Raw genomic sequence first — 19102 nt, 5'->3', positions numbered from 1 at the left:
TTCCTAATTGAAACACTTTACAAGAGAAATTTTTGTGCATTAGAATGATTGAATGTTAGTACAGGCACCATTTATTAACTCGCACACCTTCATAGTTCATAGTCAAAACGGATTGGAAATGCTACGTAGTAGTCACGCTATACTGTAGATAAAACGACTATCAGATATAAAAGGAACCATGCATGTTATCATAGTACAATTCCATCGGTACAGCAATAATCCCCGGGTTTACATCGACGTGTAAAACGCGAATGCGAAAGCACTGATAAGACAAATTCACGATCAAGGAATGTTCTGAATATGTAAATTAGAGATGAGGTAAACTTACAGTCCTCAGTAGAACCATCCTAGTTCCCTCCTAGATATTTAATGAAAGACAGATAATAGCTACTAATGTATAAATCAAGCTCCAACCTAAAGATAGGGTCAATAGATAAATAGATATATATTTGTTGTTGTTATTTCTTTTTTCATTTACAGGTACTACTGACCTCAACTTAATGAGAGTGGAGTACTGAACCACCTCTAGGTGCTACATAGCTTGTGTGAGTACATTTGTTAAATTTCATTCTGGTCCTGAAGAAAGCACCATAGACCCGGCTGGGCACACTGGGGCTGAAACATGTCGGCCTATTTCTTTGTATAGAGGATCCAGTAACATGATCCAAATCTACACAGCATAGTTTTTTAATAATTCTTAAATCATTCTCTTCCAATAAAATACCCCTTTTTTTGTGATGATTCAAAGAATTTTTAAACTCACTATTATATGAGCACTTTTTTGGTCTCTGGACACTACTACGCATCCAGTGGTTACCTTCCGTGTGGAGGTTTGCATACAACAACAACAAAAACTATGATGATGCACTCACACAACGTAAATTGGCGGAGAACCAAGATATACCGCCACACCACCTACATGCGTGTATGAGGGTTTTTTATGAGGGTCACCTAGAACCATAAACAAAATCCTGGTATCGTAGTTTCAAGTGATCATTCCCCTCAACTGATCTTTAAATCAAATAGCCAATCATGGAAATACCAATCCATAACAGTAATTTACAAAGGAAGCACTTGCAATTTGGCACTGAACAGCAGTGGCAAAGTGCTCAAAGCATCTAGACCAGCAAAACGGAGTCCAACAGACAGCAAAAACACAGGAGGCAATGGCAAAAATGCAGGGGAGACCCACGCCAATGGTGCCATGTCTAACAATGATCTTTCATCAAAAACTGGACAAAGATCCCTAGGATGAAATCAAATGCATGGGCAATCAATCAATATAATGACAGTGCCACTCAGATTATAATACCAGTTTAAGTCGCCTTCATAGTGATTATGAATGAATGGTCTTCAAGAACCACCCGTGATCAAAAGGATCGTATAAAACAACTAGCACATCAATAAGTTTGGACAGCTTAATTTTGATCAGCCTAGGTTCTTCCATAAGAGGGGACATAACCTGCGTGATTACCTGGTGCATAACCAACCTTGGGTTCCCAATCTCAACGGTCTCAACACTGGGTTCTTGAACAAGTTACAGGGCAATATCCATGTGTCTCATGCAGCGTATGTCACCTAACTATCTCTACAAAGACCTTGGATCTGAGTCTGAAAAACCCTGAATATACATTCAATTATCATCACAGTGTAAATGGGTCTCAAAATGGCAGTTCATTACTAAAATTATCTCGTAACTGTAAATCCATGGTATTTAAGTTATGTAGAAACTAGCATTGCTTCACTTAATAATCCATGATTGGTCTCACCTAATGATAAGAGAAGTGGGGTCCACTCTCGAACCACTGGGTACGTCTTATGGTGCCCAACTGAAATAAAAAGCACTGCAATAGCCCTAAAAATATGCAAGGATGTGTGGAATCACAAACTAGGGCAGTGATTATCAAGATGTATCTTATTTGGTGACACATACAATTTCATATCAGCAATTAAGTTATTCACTTTAAAGGTAGCTACATATTGTGAAGATGTGTAAATGTCAAAATGGGGATTGACCACATGGTTCTTGTAAAGAGCATGGCAACCCGCAGTGTCCCAGCGCTGATACACCAGAGTGAAAGGAACCAGAAATTAAGGAATTAAGGGAAGAGCCAGGTCTTCATATACCTATGAAAAGTGAGATGGTTTGGGTTCTCTATGGAGGTGAAGTGGGAGAGTGTTCCAAAGCTTGGAGGCACAGTACGAGAAGAGCCTGCCCCCGCTTCTAACTCTCTTGATTCTGTGGAGCTCCGTAGGCGACTAGTCAGGTTGGTTCAATGCTACGACCAGCTGTGTGTCATCAGCATATGACAGAATGTGGATCCCAAAGGGGGTGACAATGTCTGATAAGGGAGACATATTTACATTAAAGAGAGTAGGGCTCAGGAAAGAGCCCTGAGGAACTCCGCACTGCAAGGGAACGGGGTCTGAGGTGACATCGTCTTCAAACACTTGATAACATTTCCTTCCAGGAAACATTGCAACCAGATTGCAATCACAAAGTGCTGCTTGACTGCTTTTGTAAATATGCTTGTCAGACACACTGCCATATTGTGAGTCACACCTTTCATGGAAAAAGCACATTCAGGAAATAAAACCAAAATCTATCTTGGTTTCAGTCGCCACTTTAGATGGCGTTGTCCTTCCCACTGATCCACTTCCCTGTATCTTGGACACAAACGGCGTTGAGCACCTGTATGGAGAAGGCATCCAACCCTTTATCTAGCTGCATGAAATATCTGGGAAGCATTACCAAGGGGCAAACTGGCAAACTAATTTAAAGATGTGCAGTCCTGAATAAGGCCTGAATTGCTTTGCCATAATAATCCAACGACCGGGATACCAAAAGCATGAATTCACCAACAACCTTTGGAATGCTTATGTAGAACCCAAGCCAGCAAGATGCCTACGTAGTGTCAATTAGGTCTCGGCTACCACCAGCATGTGTTGAACCTGTATTTGTATTTAGCACAGTCCAATGCCCTACCTTTTGCATTCTTGGAAGCCAACAGATGGATTGCGTCATCTTGCATTTATATTGGCCTAGTTCTGCTCCGAATGAAAATATTTGTGGTACATCTAAGAACGGAAAGTAAGTGAAAGGGAGTCCCTGCAGTGTGACAATGTCCACAACATTAAATCACTATTGTGTGAGCGGAGGGTAATAGGTCCTGGTCCCTTACTGGCCGTTAGTTATTGAGCAAGTATTGTTGCGATACTTGTCCTTGACAGGTCGAATCCCCTAACCCCCTAAACATTAACGAGTTGCAAGGTGGTTGTCAGAGCGAGTCAGATTTATTGTGTTATTTCAGGAAAAGAATTCCAATAAGACAGGATTCATGGTGATAGTTGTTTATATAAGGTGTTGTCACTCTTTCTAAGAGTGTGAGCAAAGAAGTGACTGTCAGCCAACACGTGTTCCGCCCCTTTAAATGGCCATCCATCCTGGGGCTTCCTCAGAGCTGTACGTTTAAATACAATAATTAACATAAAAGTGTGAATCCACATAACAGAGTCATACACAAGAAGAAAGGAGTGGATCCAAAGTTATAGTAAATAAAAAGCATCATCAATGATACAGGAATGCAAATAAAGATGTAAATCAAATATACAGAACGTGAAAAATAGCAACAAGAATGAAAGAACAGGGGAGGAGCCAAGCTGACGACCAAGATGGCCGCTTAGGCTCCCAGCTCCGCAGACCTCCTCATCCTGCTACAAGATCCTGCCAGTTATCCTGTGCCTATGCAACTCTCCCGGGTAGATGAAACGAAATAGCGCTACACCGAGTGACCCCGAATGTTCCACCTGCTTCGAGGACGTCGTCTTGAAGTTTGCGGCCTACATCAGCATTGAAGCCGAGGCCTCGAGTAGGAGTACAGCCGGCTTCTAGTTGAACAACATCGGCTATAAGAGTTCGGAAGGAGCCGGTCCACCGGAATGAAAGCATATTTTGTCCGATCTTAACATCAAATATCCGTATGGATTAGCGCCGAAATGGAGCAACTCAATGGCACTGCGGATGCGAGCTGAACAATTGGTTGTTGAAGCCCGGAATATAAACAGCTTGGTGCCGTCTAAACTGCGACCCGATGGTTCCGGGCATATCCTGTAGACAGCTCCGCAATATCCTTGCATGCATGCATGCAGAGGGGTTGGAACGTGTGTCTTTGCTTCTAATTCTACTGGTCTATCCCGAGGGCCCAGGGGCGGACCGTGAACGAAACGCGCAAAATGGCGCTCAAAATCGACCTTCGTGCGAATCGGACCCGATCCTCCGAGAGGTCTGGGAAAATTCGAACGGATGACCTGGGACGACATATCCTATCTAAGGGATCTCTGGGACCGGACCAGAATTTCCCTACCGAGAGGGACCATCTAGTGCTGACCAGGGTTGAACCTACGCTTGGGGCTATAATGGCGGCGTTCGAGGGTCTTCATCTCTCTCTGAACTGGAAAGCCCAAGCCTTGGAGCACACATTGGATGCCGTGGCTTTTGGATTGGGACATAGTGACATAGCTTTTGTTCAATTTAATGCCACTGCGGAAGTAACGACATCCACACTACCCAGACTAATGGCGGCCAACAACCCCATAAAACGAGCGATGCGGGAGACCCTGGATTGCAAATTGGCTAAGGCCCATATATTGGAGGTCCCGGTTATGTCAGTGCTCACAATATTGTTATCGACTGAGGGAAAATCGCACCAGGCAATGTATCGGATGACTCATGTGACGACTCAGGAGTGGCTCGACAGGGTGGCCCTTTCTCCCTTTCCGAACTCAGTGCACCTGGACTTTAAACAACATCTGTGGATCTTATCGATACTGATGGGACCCAATGACAATGAGACTGAGAAATCCCAGCTGTTTCCGGCTTGCTACTGTTCTTTCGAATTTCTCAAGATGGCTGCTGTCCGGTTTAAGAACATTCGTGTAACTGATCGAACGGGTCAAGGCTGAGAACGGCCAATCGTTTCAAGACTCTTATTTATATGGTGGTAGTGCGGGATTCACTTTCTAATGATGGTACCGGGAGGCAGTGTAGGCGAATAATGTATCCCCCGATTTTTGCTTGATAGTTAAATTATAATATATCCGTAATAGGGGGAGGCTTAGAACTGGCGGGGGGAGAGGCCGGGAGCCTGTACGAAGGCCCTCCTCCACATACTTCTTTTACTATTTGTAGATTAGATGGGGCGACAGGCACACTGCTAGTTTGGGATTGGCGTAAGCTGCAGGCAGGGGTACAGGGTGGGGGGTGGGGTGTTGCGCACGTTGCGTTTTTTATTTTATTTTACTTCTCTATTTAGTGGATATCCTGACTCTGTTCTTAGTATTAAGGTGCCGATGCGAGCTGTATTATTTTGATTTGTCCGTTTTTGCATATAAATGTCCGTACTTTATCCTGTTTACGATTCTAGTATCGAGGTGCCAATGATCTTTGAAATCCTGATTTTGTGGGTGGAGGGGCCTGTGGGCGGCACGCATTGATATAAACTAACTCTGCTGGTTTTATAATCCTGATTCGTCAAACGTGTGTTAGAATCTCAGTGTCCTGCTTCAATGACTGCCGATATTGCGACCTTTTAATTGTTCGATTCCTTGTATGTGTTAGACTGCATTGCACTTGATACACTCTTATTGTTTTTAATTTTTATAACAATAAAAAGATTTATAAAAAAAAATAAAAAAATGAAAGGGCAAGAAGCACACAAAAAAAATTACATAAGGGGTCATGTTGTGTAAACGTGCGCCAATGCGGATCATTATATGTTGGAGATTCATGAAATTGAGATACACACAGTTATATATGTACAACATATGAGGTAATGAAAACATTTGAAGTCAAGGAGCGGAAAGGTAAGTATTTACATTGACATTTCAAAGTTAAAAACATAAATGAATACGTTGCGCAGGCATAGTGACACTGGTACAGGAGCGAGGGGGCGGTGGGGAAAAAAATTAGGGGTGTAGACATTGGAATATTTGAGAGAGGTCGTGACATGCCATGTGCACGAAGTTGAGTTTAATGATTTAGGGCCAGATGTAGGTAATTCATATTTACCGACTCTTAAATACCGAATTTTACCGATTCGGTATTTAAGAGTCGGTAAATATGAAGGGGGGAGATGTAGGTATTACAGTTTCTGTAAATACCGAAACGTTAAGATTCGTACCGATTCTGTAATTACAGAATCGGTATTTCCCATTGATTCCTATGGGCTTTGAAGCCCATAGGAATCAATGGGAAATACCGATTCTTTAATTACAGAATCGGTTAATACCGATTTTAGCAAGGGTGCAGGGGGTGTCACTTTGACACCCTCTAGCACCCCAAAGACGGGCATGTGAGCCATGTGGCACACAGACATGCCCTAAGGGCATGTCTGTCTGTCACATGGCTAGGTGTGCATGCACACCTGGATTCGGTATTTTACCACACAATTGGATTGTGTGGTAAAATACCGAATTTGTAGGGCCTTTGGGACTCTGAAGAGTCCCACCTACATCTGAAAGTTTCCGAATCTGTAAAAATACTGATTCGGTATTTTACAGATTCGGTAAATTTACCGATTCGGTAAATTTACCGAATCGGTAAAATATGCTCCCTACATACCAAAAACCCATTTACCGGTCGGTAGCGGCCGAAATCGGCCGTTACCAGTCGTAAATGGCTCCTACATCTGGCCCTTAGTGTATAATGTGAAGGGTGTTACTGACAAGAATGGAAAGGGCGGCTGGAGGAAGGATGGACGAAAGACAGTGACATAAATAGCATCAGTATGCAAAATTAGATTGAAGAGATGAAACATTAAATATTTAGGTCATGTATGATTAAACAATTAAACAGGGAGGCATAGTAACAACAGCAGAACGACAGGTCACATGTGTATTGTGACAGAAAGTGTGACGGAAATAAAGGAGGGAAGCAATATATTTACATGGTTGGTAGGGAAATCGTGTTCAAAGGTCCAATCCGGGTCAAAAAAGAAATGAAATTAGACTCATTAGTCAAGGAAAGATAACATCAGTTAACTATTCAGTGCCATAAGTTGTAGCCCTAATGGGACAATGTCGAGGAAAGGGATGTCCTATCCCCTTTTAATGCATGCTAAATATTCGGTCTGGTGTGCAGGAGTAGGGGTGGATGAGTGGGGGAATGCAACTAATCTGGAGCGCTATTGCGCTGCTTTGTGGGGTCGCTGCGGCACATTGACAGTAATAAAATCCAGGCTATAGTGCGTGCGTGCCACAGGAATTTATGGTGGTCCGATCTTACCGTAATACAATTCTTTAGGAGACTTGAGTCGTCTGGAAAGATATGGGAGGTCCTAGTCAATCTGGGGGAATATCCGTATGGATAGATACACTTAGTGAGCATGGTTGGGAAGAAACAAATGAAACGAAGAGGAAAAGCACACAAGTCCGTGGGAAGCTTACCTACTGAAGTACGGGCATAATGCCTGTCCGGTCTATCTGGATCTAGTGTTGTATCTGTGCCCCGCATGGTGCTTTGCGACATATTTAAAAAAGGAATCTATCTAATACAGCGTGCAGGATTATTCATAGGATTTCTGAGGCGGTGAGGGAGAGAAAGAGGTACAGGTGGGTGGGGTTTGTTTGTACCCATGCCAATGTACTATGTCAGACATTGCGGGTCATATGCGCATATCTAATTGGAGAGTGGCCGCTATTCGAGGAGCGTGGGTTGGAATGCCTACATCTGCTGTCTAAGTTGCTAGGCAGAGGGAAAAGAGCAAGGCCGCTGTTGGAGACAGCTCACATAGGTCAAAATGTCTGGTATTTGGGTTATATTGTGAGTTCTGTGCAGCATGTGGGTGGGGGAAGTTTCCAAGTGAGGAAAAGACATTTCATATATATTGGAGACCTTTAGGGAGTTAAAAAACAGAAAACGAGATGATGTGGCCCTGCTGCAGGTGGAGAGAAGGAGAAGGACATGTTGGCTATTATGTTAGGTATATCTTCTCCTGGGGCCATACATAGGTGATATGTGCCCTTTAGAGGGGGCAAAAATTGGCATTTGTATCAATCATTTCCCAGCCATACGTGTATTTCTGCACCTTTGTTTAGTCCCAGTGTCACTGTCTTGAACCTGAGAATGAGTTTGCTTTCTCTTCTTCTGAGTTTCAGTTCACGATCTCCCCCTCTTTTGGATGGATGGAAAACTTCCAGACCAAAGAAGGTAAAGTCTTTCTTGTGTGGATGCATGCGATGAAAGTGTTCCGTAAGTGAGTGGCCAGTGTTGTGCTTATGTATGTTTCGATAATGTTCTTGTATCCAAATCCGTAGTGGTGGGATCGTGCTCCCAATGTATGGGAGATTGCAAGGGCAGAGGATTACATAGATGGTGAATTTACTGTTGCAATCAATCCATTCCGTGATGGTAAATTCTTTTCCTTGAGGCATTGGTACCTTTGTCGTTTTGCTTATGCTCAATTTTTAGCTGCAGTTTTTTCATGTATGAAAACCTGATGTTTTGTCCAAGAATGTGGTGATAGGTTTCCTTTTATCTTCAAATTCCGATTTGCATAATAGGCTCTTTAGTTTAGGTGCTTTTCTGAAGGTCATTTCCGGATAGTTTTTGAGGTGGTCAGTTAGGCTGGGTGTGTGTTGTAAGAGATACCAATGACGTTTCAGGGTTGTCTTATATGGTGATGTCCATTATGGTAGTCTGTAATGAAGCGGATCATAGTATTGCCCTCCTGCTGTCTCTTTGGTTGGAGGGTATTTTTCCATTCGATTTGAGAAACTGAGGTGAGTGTGTTGATAAGGGTGTTGTGATCATATCCTCGTTGTTTCAGTCGCGATATTGATTCCTGTCCTTCCTGGTCTTCACTGCAGTTTCTGCGGGTTCCTAATAATTGCTCCTTCGGAATGTTCCTTACATTGTGTCGAGGATGGCAGCTATCAGCCCTCAATATAGAATTGTCAGCTGTTTCTTTCCTATGGAGTTTGCTCTGCAAGGTTGCTATCTTTAACATACAGCGTCAGGTCTAGGAAGTTGATCTCCTTCTGTGAGTAGGTATATGTGGTTTTGATACCCATGGGGTTTTTATCCAATATTTCAAGAAATCATTGAAGTAATGCTATGTCACCCTGCCAAATGTAGAGGATATCGTCAATATATCTTCTCCACAATACAATGTGGGTTGGGAACACCGCAAAGTCTTGATCCCAGAGCCAGAATTTCTCCACGTGGCTCATGTAGATGCATGCGTACGGTGGCACAAAATTTGGCCCCCATGGCAGTTCCACATGTCTGCCTGTATATGTTGCCATTGGAGCTGAATACGTTGTTGTCCAAGCAGAAATCTAACATCTCTAGAACCATTTTGTTGGTCTCCAGAAAATTAGCTGATTGTGTCCAAAGGGATTGTTGTGTTGGTGTGATACCATCGCGATGTTCAATTGAGGTATAGAGACTGACGATGTCAGTGCACACTAATACGAAGCCTGGTTCCTACGTGATGTCTTGTGATTTGAGATGGATGTCTCTCATTAGTACCTGTAGTTTCTTGTTGATATATTCTCCCAGCCTTGAGCATGGTGAATTGATGCCTCCTATTATCGATCTCCAGGTGGCGGGTACGTGCCTTTATGTATTTTGGGGAGAAGGTAAAAAGTCGGCATGGTGGGATGTGCTTGTTAAAGGAAAGCTTTTCCTGCCGAGGATATTAGGCCCAATGTAAACCACCTATTTGATTTTTTCTCTGATCAGTTTGAGAATTTCCGGTGTAGGATCTCGTGCTAGGAGTTGATAGCATGTTTCATCTTCAAGTTGACGATTGCCTTTGAGGATATAATCATCAATATGTAGTGCTTCTGGGGTTTCTCCCTTGTCCACTTCTTTCAAGATTGGATCCTTATTTTCTATGAGCGTTTTGATAGCTGTTCTTTCTACCTGCGTGATGTTGTGGGGTAAGTATTTTGATTTCTTTTGATATTTGGTATATTCCTGTTCTGGATCATGCGTAACCGCCTGATGAAAGTCATCAATGCAGTTGCCTGAAGGTAGTTGTGGAGTGATAGTCAATTTTTTTGTTAATTCTGTATCCATGGATGTGTTGGTTTCTATTCCTAGTTCAATGGCTGTTCTCGTTAGTGTGTCAGAATTGGTTTCTTCTTCACTGAGGTTGGTCAGTAGATCGACATAAGTCAGATGTTGGATGGACAGTTCTGAAGCTGTTGTTAGAGGTGGGTGTTCTTGTCGCGCGACTCGGTCCGCAAAGAAAGCTTTGAGTTTTAATTTGTGTGTAAACTTAAACAGGTCTATTTGTGTTCTTGTGAGATTCCAAGAGGCTGTGGGGCAGAACGAAAGTCCTTTGTTGAGAATACTGGTTTCTTGGTTCGAGAGTTGTATGCACTCTGCTGAGGCACACACAGACTGAACCTACTTTCAGGAAGCTCCCCAAAACGTGGATTTTTGCTACCCCAGATCACTTGCCGGTATCTCTTATTTAAACGTTTCACTCAGTCATCCTCTCCTCGGTGAAATTTCCTAGATGTCCTTTTCCGCTAAGCGCCAAGATGCTCCTTGGTGTGAACGTCTCACTATACAAAAACGTATTCCTTCATTCATTCATTCATTCATTCAGGATAGGTTCTTGATCCGACTTCGTGTGGTCAGGTTCTTCTTTCCAATTCCTTTTTCCTGGACCTGGTAGTCACGCCTATTGTTGGAGTTTGTTGTCGTCCGTATTGTGAGGAACCTGCCATTGTTGTAGTATTTGTGGTATTTGTGGTTCTGATACCGAGTCTGTAGCGCAGCACCTCCTACAAAAAATTCACCTTGCATCGTGAGTTTTCCCCTTTGAGGCTTGGTGCCGGTGAGTCAATTTTCGAGCTGGAAGACGCACCTGACTTTTGTCCACTGACGTTAGTTATTGAGCAAGTCTTGTTGCGACACTTGTCCTTGACAGGGGGAAACCCCTAACCCCCTAAACATTAACGAGTTCCAATGTGGTTGTCAGGGCAAGTCAGATTTATCATGTTATTTCAGGAAAGAAATTCCAATAAGCCAGGATTCATGGTGATATTTGTTTATATAAGGTATTGTCACTCATTCTGAGAGGGTGAGCAAAGAAATGACTGACAGCCAACACGTGTTTCGCCCCTTTACATGGCCATCCAGCCTAGGGCTTCCTCAGTGCTGTACGTTCAAACACAATAATCAACATAAAAGTGTGATTCCACATAACAGAGACAGACAGAAGAATAAAGGAGTGGATCCAAAGTTGTAGTAAATAAAGAGCATCATCAATAATACAGGAATGCAAATCATTATACGGAACGTGAAAAATAGAAACAAGAATGATAGAACGATAAAATGAAAGGGCAAGAAGCACACAAAACAAATGACATAAGGGGTTATGCCGTGTAAACGTACACCAATGCGGATCATTATATGTTGGTGATTCATGAAATTGAGATACACACAGTTATATATGTACAACATATGAGGTAACGAAAAAAGTTGAAGTCAAGGATCGGAAAGGTAAGTATTTACATTGATATTTCAAAGAAAAGGACATCAATTAATATGTTATGCAGGCATAGTGACATAGGTAGAGGAGAGAAAACAATAGGCATGACTACCAGGTCCAGGAAAAGGAATTGGAAAGAAGAACCTGACCACTGGATGTCTGATCAAGAACTTATCCTGCATCCAACTCTCGAACCAAGAAACCAGTATTCTCAACAAAGGACTTTAATTCTGGCCCACAGTCTCTTGGAATCTAACAAGAACACAAATAGACCTGTTTAAGTTTACACGCAAATTAAAACTCAAAGCTTTCTTTGCCAACCGAGTCACGCGACAAGAACACCCACCTATGACAATAGCTTGAGAACTGACCATCCAAGATCTGACTTATGTCGAACTACTAACCAACCTCAGTGAGGAAGAAACCAATTCTGACGTGAGAAGTGTGGCTCACTGGTTAGAGGAGGCAGACCCTGAAGCAGAGGTCAGACCCGGGACCAGGGTTCAATTCCCGATGCGGCAGGGTCTTGAGCCCAAATGTCCACGGACTCGATAATTCTCGCTTAGGTGCCTACTCGAATCACGGGTTCACACTCTGCAACTCTGGGCAATAGCTTGCTTAATCTCCACTATGCCCCCCCCTCCTGCGGCGGGATGCCTGGCTTTCACCTTGGGGATGTCCAGTACGGGTTATCTCACAGGGAAAAGCCAGGACGGGTTCCCAAAGCAAGCACCTTGAGACCTTGCGGTGAAAAGGCGCTATATAAGAACCTTTGACATGACATGACATGACACACTAATGAGAACACCCATGGAACTAGGAATAGAAACCAGCACATCCATGGATACAGAATTAACAAACAAATCAACTTTCACTCCACAACTACCTTCAGGCAACAGCATTAATGCCTTTCATCAGGCGGTTACGCATGATCTAGAACAGGAATATACCAAATATCAAAAGAAATCAAAATACTTACCCCACAACATCATGCAGGAAGAAAGAACAGCTATCAAAACGCTTAAAGAAAAAAACTATCTAATTTTGAAAGAAGCGGACAAGGGAGGAAATCCAGTAGCACTACATATTGACGATTATATCCTCGAAGTCAATCGTCAACTTGAAGATATAACATGCTAATAACTCCTTACACGAGATCATGCACCGGAAATTCTCAAACTGATCAGATAAAAAATCAATAAGTGGTTTACATTGGGCCTAATATCCTCGGCAGAAAAAGCTTTCCTTCATATAGTACATCCCAGCATGCAGACTTTTTACCTTCTCCCCAAAATACATATAGCCACGTACCCGCCACCTGGTAGACCGATAATAGCGGGTATCAATTCACCATGCTCAAGGCTAGGAGAATATATTGACAAGAAACTACAGGTACAAATGAGATATATTCCGTCATTCATCCAAGACAGCATAGACATCCTTCTCAAATTACAAGACATCACGTGGGAACCAGACTTCGTATTAGTGTGCATTGACATAGTCAGTCTCTATACCTCAATTAAACATCACGATGGTATCACAGCAACATAACAATCCCTTTGGACTGGCCACTGGCCACCCACTTACAGAACACTTTCATCGCATACATCCACTCAAGAAAGACTTCACCTTCTTTGGTCTCGAAGTTGTCCGTCCAGCCAAAAGAGGGGGAGATCATGAACTGAAACTCAGAAGAAGAGAAAGCGAACTCATTCTCAGGTTCAAGACAGTGACACTGGGACTAAACAAAGATGCAGAAATGCATATATGGCTGTGAGATGATTGCTACAAATGCCAATTTTTGCCCCCTCTAAAGGGCATGCATCATCTATGTATGGCCCCTAAAGGTCTACAATATGTTTGGAATGTCTTTTCCTCCCTCGGAAACTTCCCCCACCCACATGCCACTCAGAACTCGCAATATAACCCAAACACCAGACATTTTGACCTACGTGACCTGTCTCCACCAGCGGCCTTGCTCTTTTCCCTCTGCCTAGCAACTTTGACAGCAGTTGCAGGCAGTCCAACCCACGCTCCTCGAATAGCGACCACTCTCCAATTAGATACTCGCATATGACCCACAATGTCTGACATAGTACATTGGCACGGGTATAAACAAACCCCCACCCACCCGGCTGTACCTCTTTCTCTCCCTCCCCACCGCAGAAATCCTGTGAATAATTCTGCCCGCTGTATTAGATAGATTCCTTTTTTAAATATGTTGCAAACCACCACACGGGCCACAGATACAAAACTAGATCCAGATAGACCAGACAGGCATTACGCCCGTACTTCATTAGGTAAGCTCCCCAAGGACTTGTGCGCTTCTCCACTTCGTTTCATTCCTTTCTTCCCAACCATGTTCACTACGTGTATCTAATCCATACGGATATTCCCCCAGATTGACCAGGACCTCCCATTTTTTCCCAGACGACTCATCTCCTAAAGAATTGTTTTACAGTAAGATCAGGCCACCATACGCACTGCCGCCTGAATTTCATTACTGTCAATATGCAGCAGCTACCCCAAAAAGCACCGCAATAGCGCTTAACAATAGACACATTCCCCCCATTCATCTACCCCTACTCTTGCAAGCCTGACTGAATATGTAGCACGCATTAAAAGGGGATAGGGCGTCACTTTCCTCGACATTGACCTATTAGGGACACAACTTATGGCACTGAATTGTTAACTGACGTTGTCTTTCCTTGATTAACGAGTCTAATATCATTTCTTTTTTATCCGGATTGGACCTTTGAACATGATTTCCCTACCAAACATGTAAATATATTTCTTCCCTCCTTTATTTCGGTCACGCTTTCTGTCACAATAGACACGTGACCGGTCGCACTACTGTTGTTACGATGCCTCCCTGTTTAATCGTTTAATCATACTTGACCTGATTATTTGATGTTTCATCTCATTAATCTAATTTTGCATACCGATGCTTTTTATGTCACCGTCTTCCATCCATCCTTCCTCCCCCCTGCCCTTTCCTTTCCTGTCACTAACACCCTTCACAACATGCACTAAATCCTTAAACTCAACTTCGTGGACATAGCACGTCACGACTTCTCTCAAATATTTTGATGTCTACACCCCTAATTTTTTTCCCCACCACCCACTCTCTTCTCCACCTGTGTCACTATGCCTGCGTAACATATTCATTTATGTTCTTTTCTTTGAAATGGCAATGTAAATACTTACCTTTCTGCTCCTTGAATTCAACTTTTTTCGTTACCTCATACGTTGTACATATATTACTGTGTGTATCTCAATTTCATGTATCGCCAACATATAATCATCCGAATTGGCGCACGTTTACATGGCATAACCCCTTATGTCATTTGTTTTGTGTGCTTCTTACCCTGACAACCACATTAAATCGCTATTGCCTGTCAAAATGCAGATGGAATAATTAAAAACACAGAGATGAAACATCTGAAAGAAACAGGAGTACGTCAGGATTTAAGTGAAACATATTTGGGTTATTTTTGGTTATATAAAACACATGTTCACACCTCTGCCTAGATGTGCAAATCAGTGTAACAGCTCTCACAAGCTCAGCCCTCAATGAACCAACTGTAAAAGCCGGCCTTAAAACAACACACTGGCCTACTTGAGACGAATGCATAAAACAGTGAAACCAAAAGTGATACCTTTAAAAGTTCATTAATTAAGTCAATTATGCATTTCTCGGCAGTAGGATAGCAGTTCCAGCCTCCCATGGGTATCTTCGTATTGTATTTCTTAGATAGCTCGTGGCCTGGAAAAAATGTTTGAAAAACACGTGTTTACTGCATTTTCTGTCAGTTTACAGCTGACAATTCAGTGACGTTAAAGCAAACTGTTTTACTTCACGAGGTTTCAGCACTGTGATTGATTAAACCTACCCCTGGCAAAAAATTGCTTTACACTGCTAAATTAGTGAGGGGATTTATCCAAACAATACAATCAAGCAAAAGCAAAGCATGGATACTCTGCATGAACTACTTAATGAACCAGTTCAGTAAAGCTGTGCAGTCATAACTCAAGAGTAGATAATTTCTCCTGAATTAACAATTAAATGGTTTGTAAGGGTCTTCACCTGTATTTTGTAATGTATCCATAAGTTTGATTAGGCAAATAAGCAATGTCAGAGAAGGTGCTGCAATTGCAAATATATTATTTGCCAAGTAGAAATAGAATTCCAAAAGCTTGTGTGTGTCAATCAGGACGGGAGTCCGATGACAAACTGTGTACAAAGCACATGCAAAGATTTTGAAAGCACCCCAAAGTAATTACCACTCCATGGTATGCCCTGAAACACACCTTTCGCTGTACAAAACCACACCACACCCTCATCCGCATCATATTATTTGGGCATTGGATCACCTGGGAGTCGTATCTAGTCATAACTTAACTACAAAAGAGAACATGATATGAGCAGACATGCACACATGTACCTGAACAATTAATAACGTAACACTACCACAGGCTGAATTCAGGCTCAAGTCAGCCCTCAACCCTTCAAAGAAATGTGCACTTGTTCAAAAAGGTTGCCTTAAAGAGAATTGCATCATAGACTTAGCTGAGAAATCAAGGACAAGACTAAATTTGTAGAGACACCACACAGATTGCAACACAAGCAATATTTAAACAGATATAAAATTAAAAATGCATGCATCTCTCTTCAGCCCCAACCTCCTGGGCACAAAAAGCACACTCTACTGGATTAAAAAAAAATCCGCACGTAGGAAGAAAAGATAGATATGTCAGAGAAGAGAGAAATACGATACCACACCACACATACATGCGACGTGTTAGTTGGAATGTGCTACAATTCATTTTAATACCAACAGTCACCTACCGGCCAATCATCAGAATAAGCAATGTAAAGTAAATCAGTATAGTGCCAACCCTTCTCAGACAGGCAGGCTCAAAGCACACTAGAAGCATCCATTTTAAAAGTGACATTACCGCAATGGCGAAAATAAAGGTGCGTACACCATTGCACAGCATTTATTATATTTCTCTCACACCACACATGGCATATACATTTCCTACCATGGGGGAGATGTCCCCAAAAGGGGGGCTCCTAATATAAGCCTATGTAAGGCAGAAAGCACACACACTTGGCACTGCTAACCAGGGCTAAAATGTCCCAACATCCTACAACCACTCATTCCACAACAGCAAAAAGGCTAGGAGGAAGGCGAAAAAGTTCAGGATGACCCTGCAAGCAGGATCAAGTCCAACACGACCCCCTCTCAGCCAAAAGCCAGGGTGGACCAATCAATGCCTTGATGGGCTTCCCTGCTTAGGGCAAGAAAACATGGACGCGGGCCCGCAACTGCAACTGCAAGGGGACCCGCAGGTTCTCCGCCATTCTGGAACCTGGTGGTTCCCTCGATCACAACTCCCCGGACCAACTAAACCACCCCACTGGCACTCTCTCGTCGGTTGCGGCCCGGACGGGCCCCTAGGCCATCCAGATGTCTCAGACCCTGGCTGTCTCACAGAGTGGGGGGCAGTAGCCCCAGGCCTATAGTACTTGTTGGCCACTCTACTTCTCCTCCGTGCAGTTCCACACTGCCACTGGTCCTTCCCCCTGGGGTCCGCACCCTCAGGCTGACCAGAGGTGTGGCGAGGAAAAAGAGCAACCCCTCATCTGCGGTCACTTCACTTCAAACCAGTTCTGGGGGAAGCTAATTATGCACTGGGATTGGAGAGTGCCTTGCTGAGCGTACAAAGAAGGCCTGTGACAGGGTAAGCCCCTTTGAAGTTAATCAAGTTACTGGGCACAGCACAAATGGTCATCCCGCCAGAGGAACAGAATACCTCCATATTCAGCTCCTGGGTGACAGTTGGAGCTCATAAAAATGTGTCTCTAAAGACTTTAGGAAATTTTCTAAAATTACCCTTTCAAATATATATATTACAAATCCCACTTTACCAGTGAATTGGGCTTGTAATACATATTTCAAAAAGGCAAAAAATAACATTTGTAGGATTTCCTAGTCTGAGATAATATTATTAAATTGAACACTATATCCTAATGCTTTCCCATGGCACAGCTAACCCTGCTACAGTGAAAATAACTTTTGGGACATTTTTTCTGTAAATACGTTTTTTTTGTGGCAACTGTATCTGGCCACGTGGAGATCTGATCGACTATAGGGCCTTGCCCTGCAGGAGGAATCTGATCTCCAAAAAAGTGACTACATCCAAAAGTTGAAATCATCACTAGGCTAACACGCTAAAAGTAGCCAGTAACAAACCTTTCTAAATCTGCAGGTAAAACTTTTAACCTGGTCAAACTTGGTTTCTGCTTCCGACCCGCATTCCATCGTGGTTGTCACTTCATGCTTTTTGGCGCAATTTTATTTAAAACTTTAAAAAAATGTTTTCTCTGGTTTCCCAAATTGAGTTTGTGTTGGTTTAGTTTCATTTTGTTCATTAAATTATTCTCTATTTTATAAAGTGGAGTGGAATTTTTATGGTGTTGGGAAGTTTTCAACTTTGTAGCTGTATTGGTACTTCTAAATGCTTTACACATTTTCTTAAGTTGAGCCTGTCTGCTCATTGCCACAGCTACTAGGTTGGTAGCTCAGGTGTAAATTACAGAAAACGTAATAGAATCTAACAAGAATGGTGGCATTTTTACATGGACAACCATTCACCCTAACTAATAATTCTACAACACCCTTTCAATAAGCACTACCTCTGGAGACAGAGTAGCATGCCACCTGTCTACAAAGTGCATTAAAACACATTCAGGGTATGGTACACCATGTAAAGGCAGCTACAATACAATATAATACAACACATAATACCGCTTCACACAAGAAGCTCTTTAACTCATCTAACAGTAGGGAAACCGTTGTAACAGATCTGCTTCTCACTGTCAAGTTCAGCCCGAATGTAAAATACACAGTCTGACACTGCATGAATCACAAGATGGTGGCAGCCGCGGTCCGTGCAGGTAACACCGGTAGGACGGTGGGGCCGGGTAAGGGGGATTTCGAGGGATGATGCCGAGGGAAAATTAAATAAATAAATAATTTTCCCTCAGCATCATCATCTTAGATCAATTGTATGAAGCAAACTGGAAAGTACATGGGCAACAATAAGTGAGATCCCGGAATACAGCAATTTTAGATTTGTTCTGGTCTCAGCATGTTGTGCTTTGCATATTCATTGTCACAGTACATCCCACTGCCTCCTTCATTCCAGTCAAATTGAGCGTACCTGGGAATGGCTGAAAGTCCTTCGGTTCAGAGAGCTGTGCCTCTATGTGCAGGTGTAGAGAGCTCAACGGAGAGGACAGATTCTCCAACTCCTTTAGGCTTGCCATCAGCGACGATGATCCCGGAGCTGGCAGCTTTTCTTTCTCTGTGGGTTTTACTTCCATCGTCCACTGTCAATAGAGATCAAGCAGAGTCAGGTGATGTATGCACACAAGGTTCTTTATTTACTTACAAATTCGGTTGAGTAGAAATCTGTGCTAGATGCTTTCACGGAGATACCTCGAAATCGAGATTCCAGTTTAAATACAAGCATTGAAAATGCATTAGCTTTGCGAATGGTATTGTATAGCAAAGCAAATGGCGTTA

At 42.8% G+C, this 19102-nt stretch overlaps 1 protein-coding gene across 1 annotated transcript in view; it reads right to left on the bottom strand.

Annotated features, from left to right (window-relative positions):
* The window catches only part of LOC144762717 (uncharacterized), a 924777-nt gene extending 905875 nt beyond the window's left edge, over positions 1–18902 (bottom strand). The window contains exons 1-2 of the mRNA XM_078647968.1: positions 18738–18902; positions 15167–15273 (exon numbers count right to left, since the gene is read on the bottom strand). Coding sequence (XP_078504094.1) covers positions 15167–15273; positions 18738–18900 — 270 coding nt within the window. The 5' untranslated portion in view covers positions 18901–18902. The remainder of the gene's footprint in view (positions 1–15166; positions 15274–18737) is intronic.
* Between the last annotated feature and the right edge of the window lie 200 nt (positions 18903–19102).

This window comes from Lissotriton helveticus, chromosome 1_1, assembly GCF_964261635.1.
Source record: "Lissotriton helveticus chromosome 1_1, aLisHel1.1, whole genome shotgun sequence".
In the NCBI taxonomy this organism is placed as follows: Eukaryota; Metazoa; Chordata; class Amphibia; order Caudata; family Salamandridae; genus Lissotriton; species Lissotriton helveticus.
Note: the sequence above shows the minus strand (reverse complement) of the source record. Positions and strands in the feature narration are given on the sequence as shown.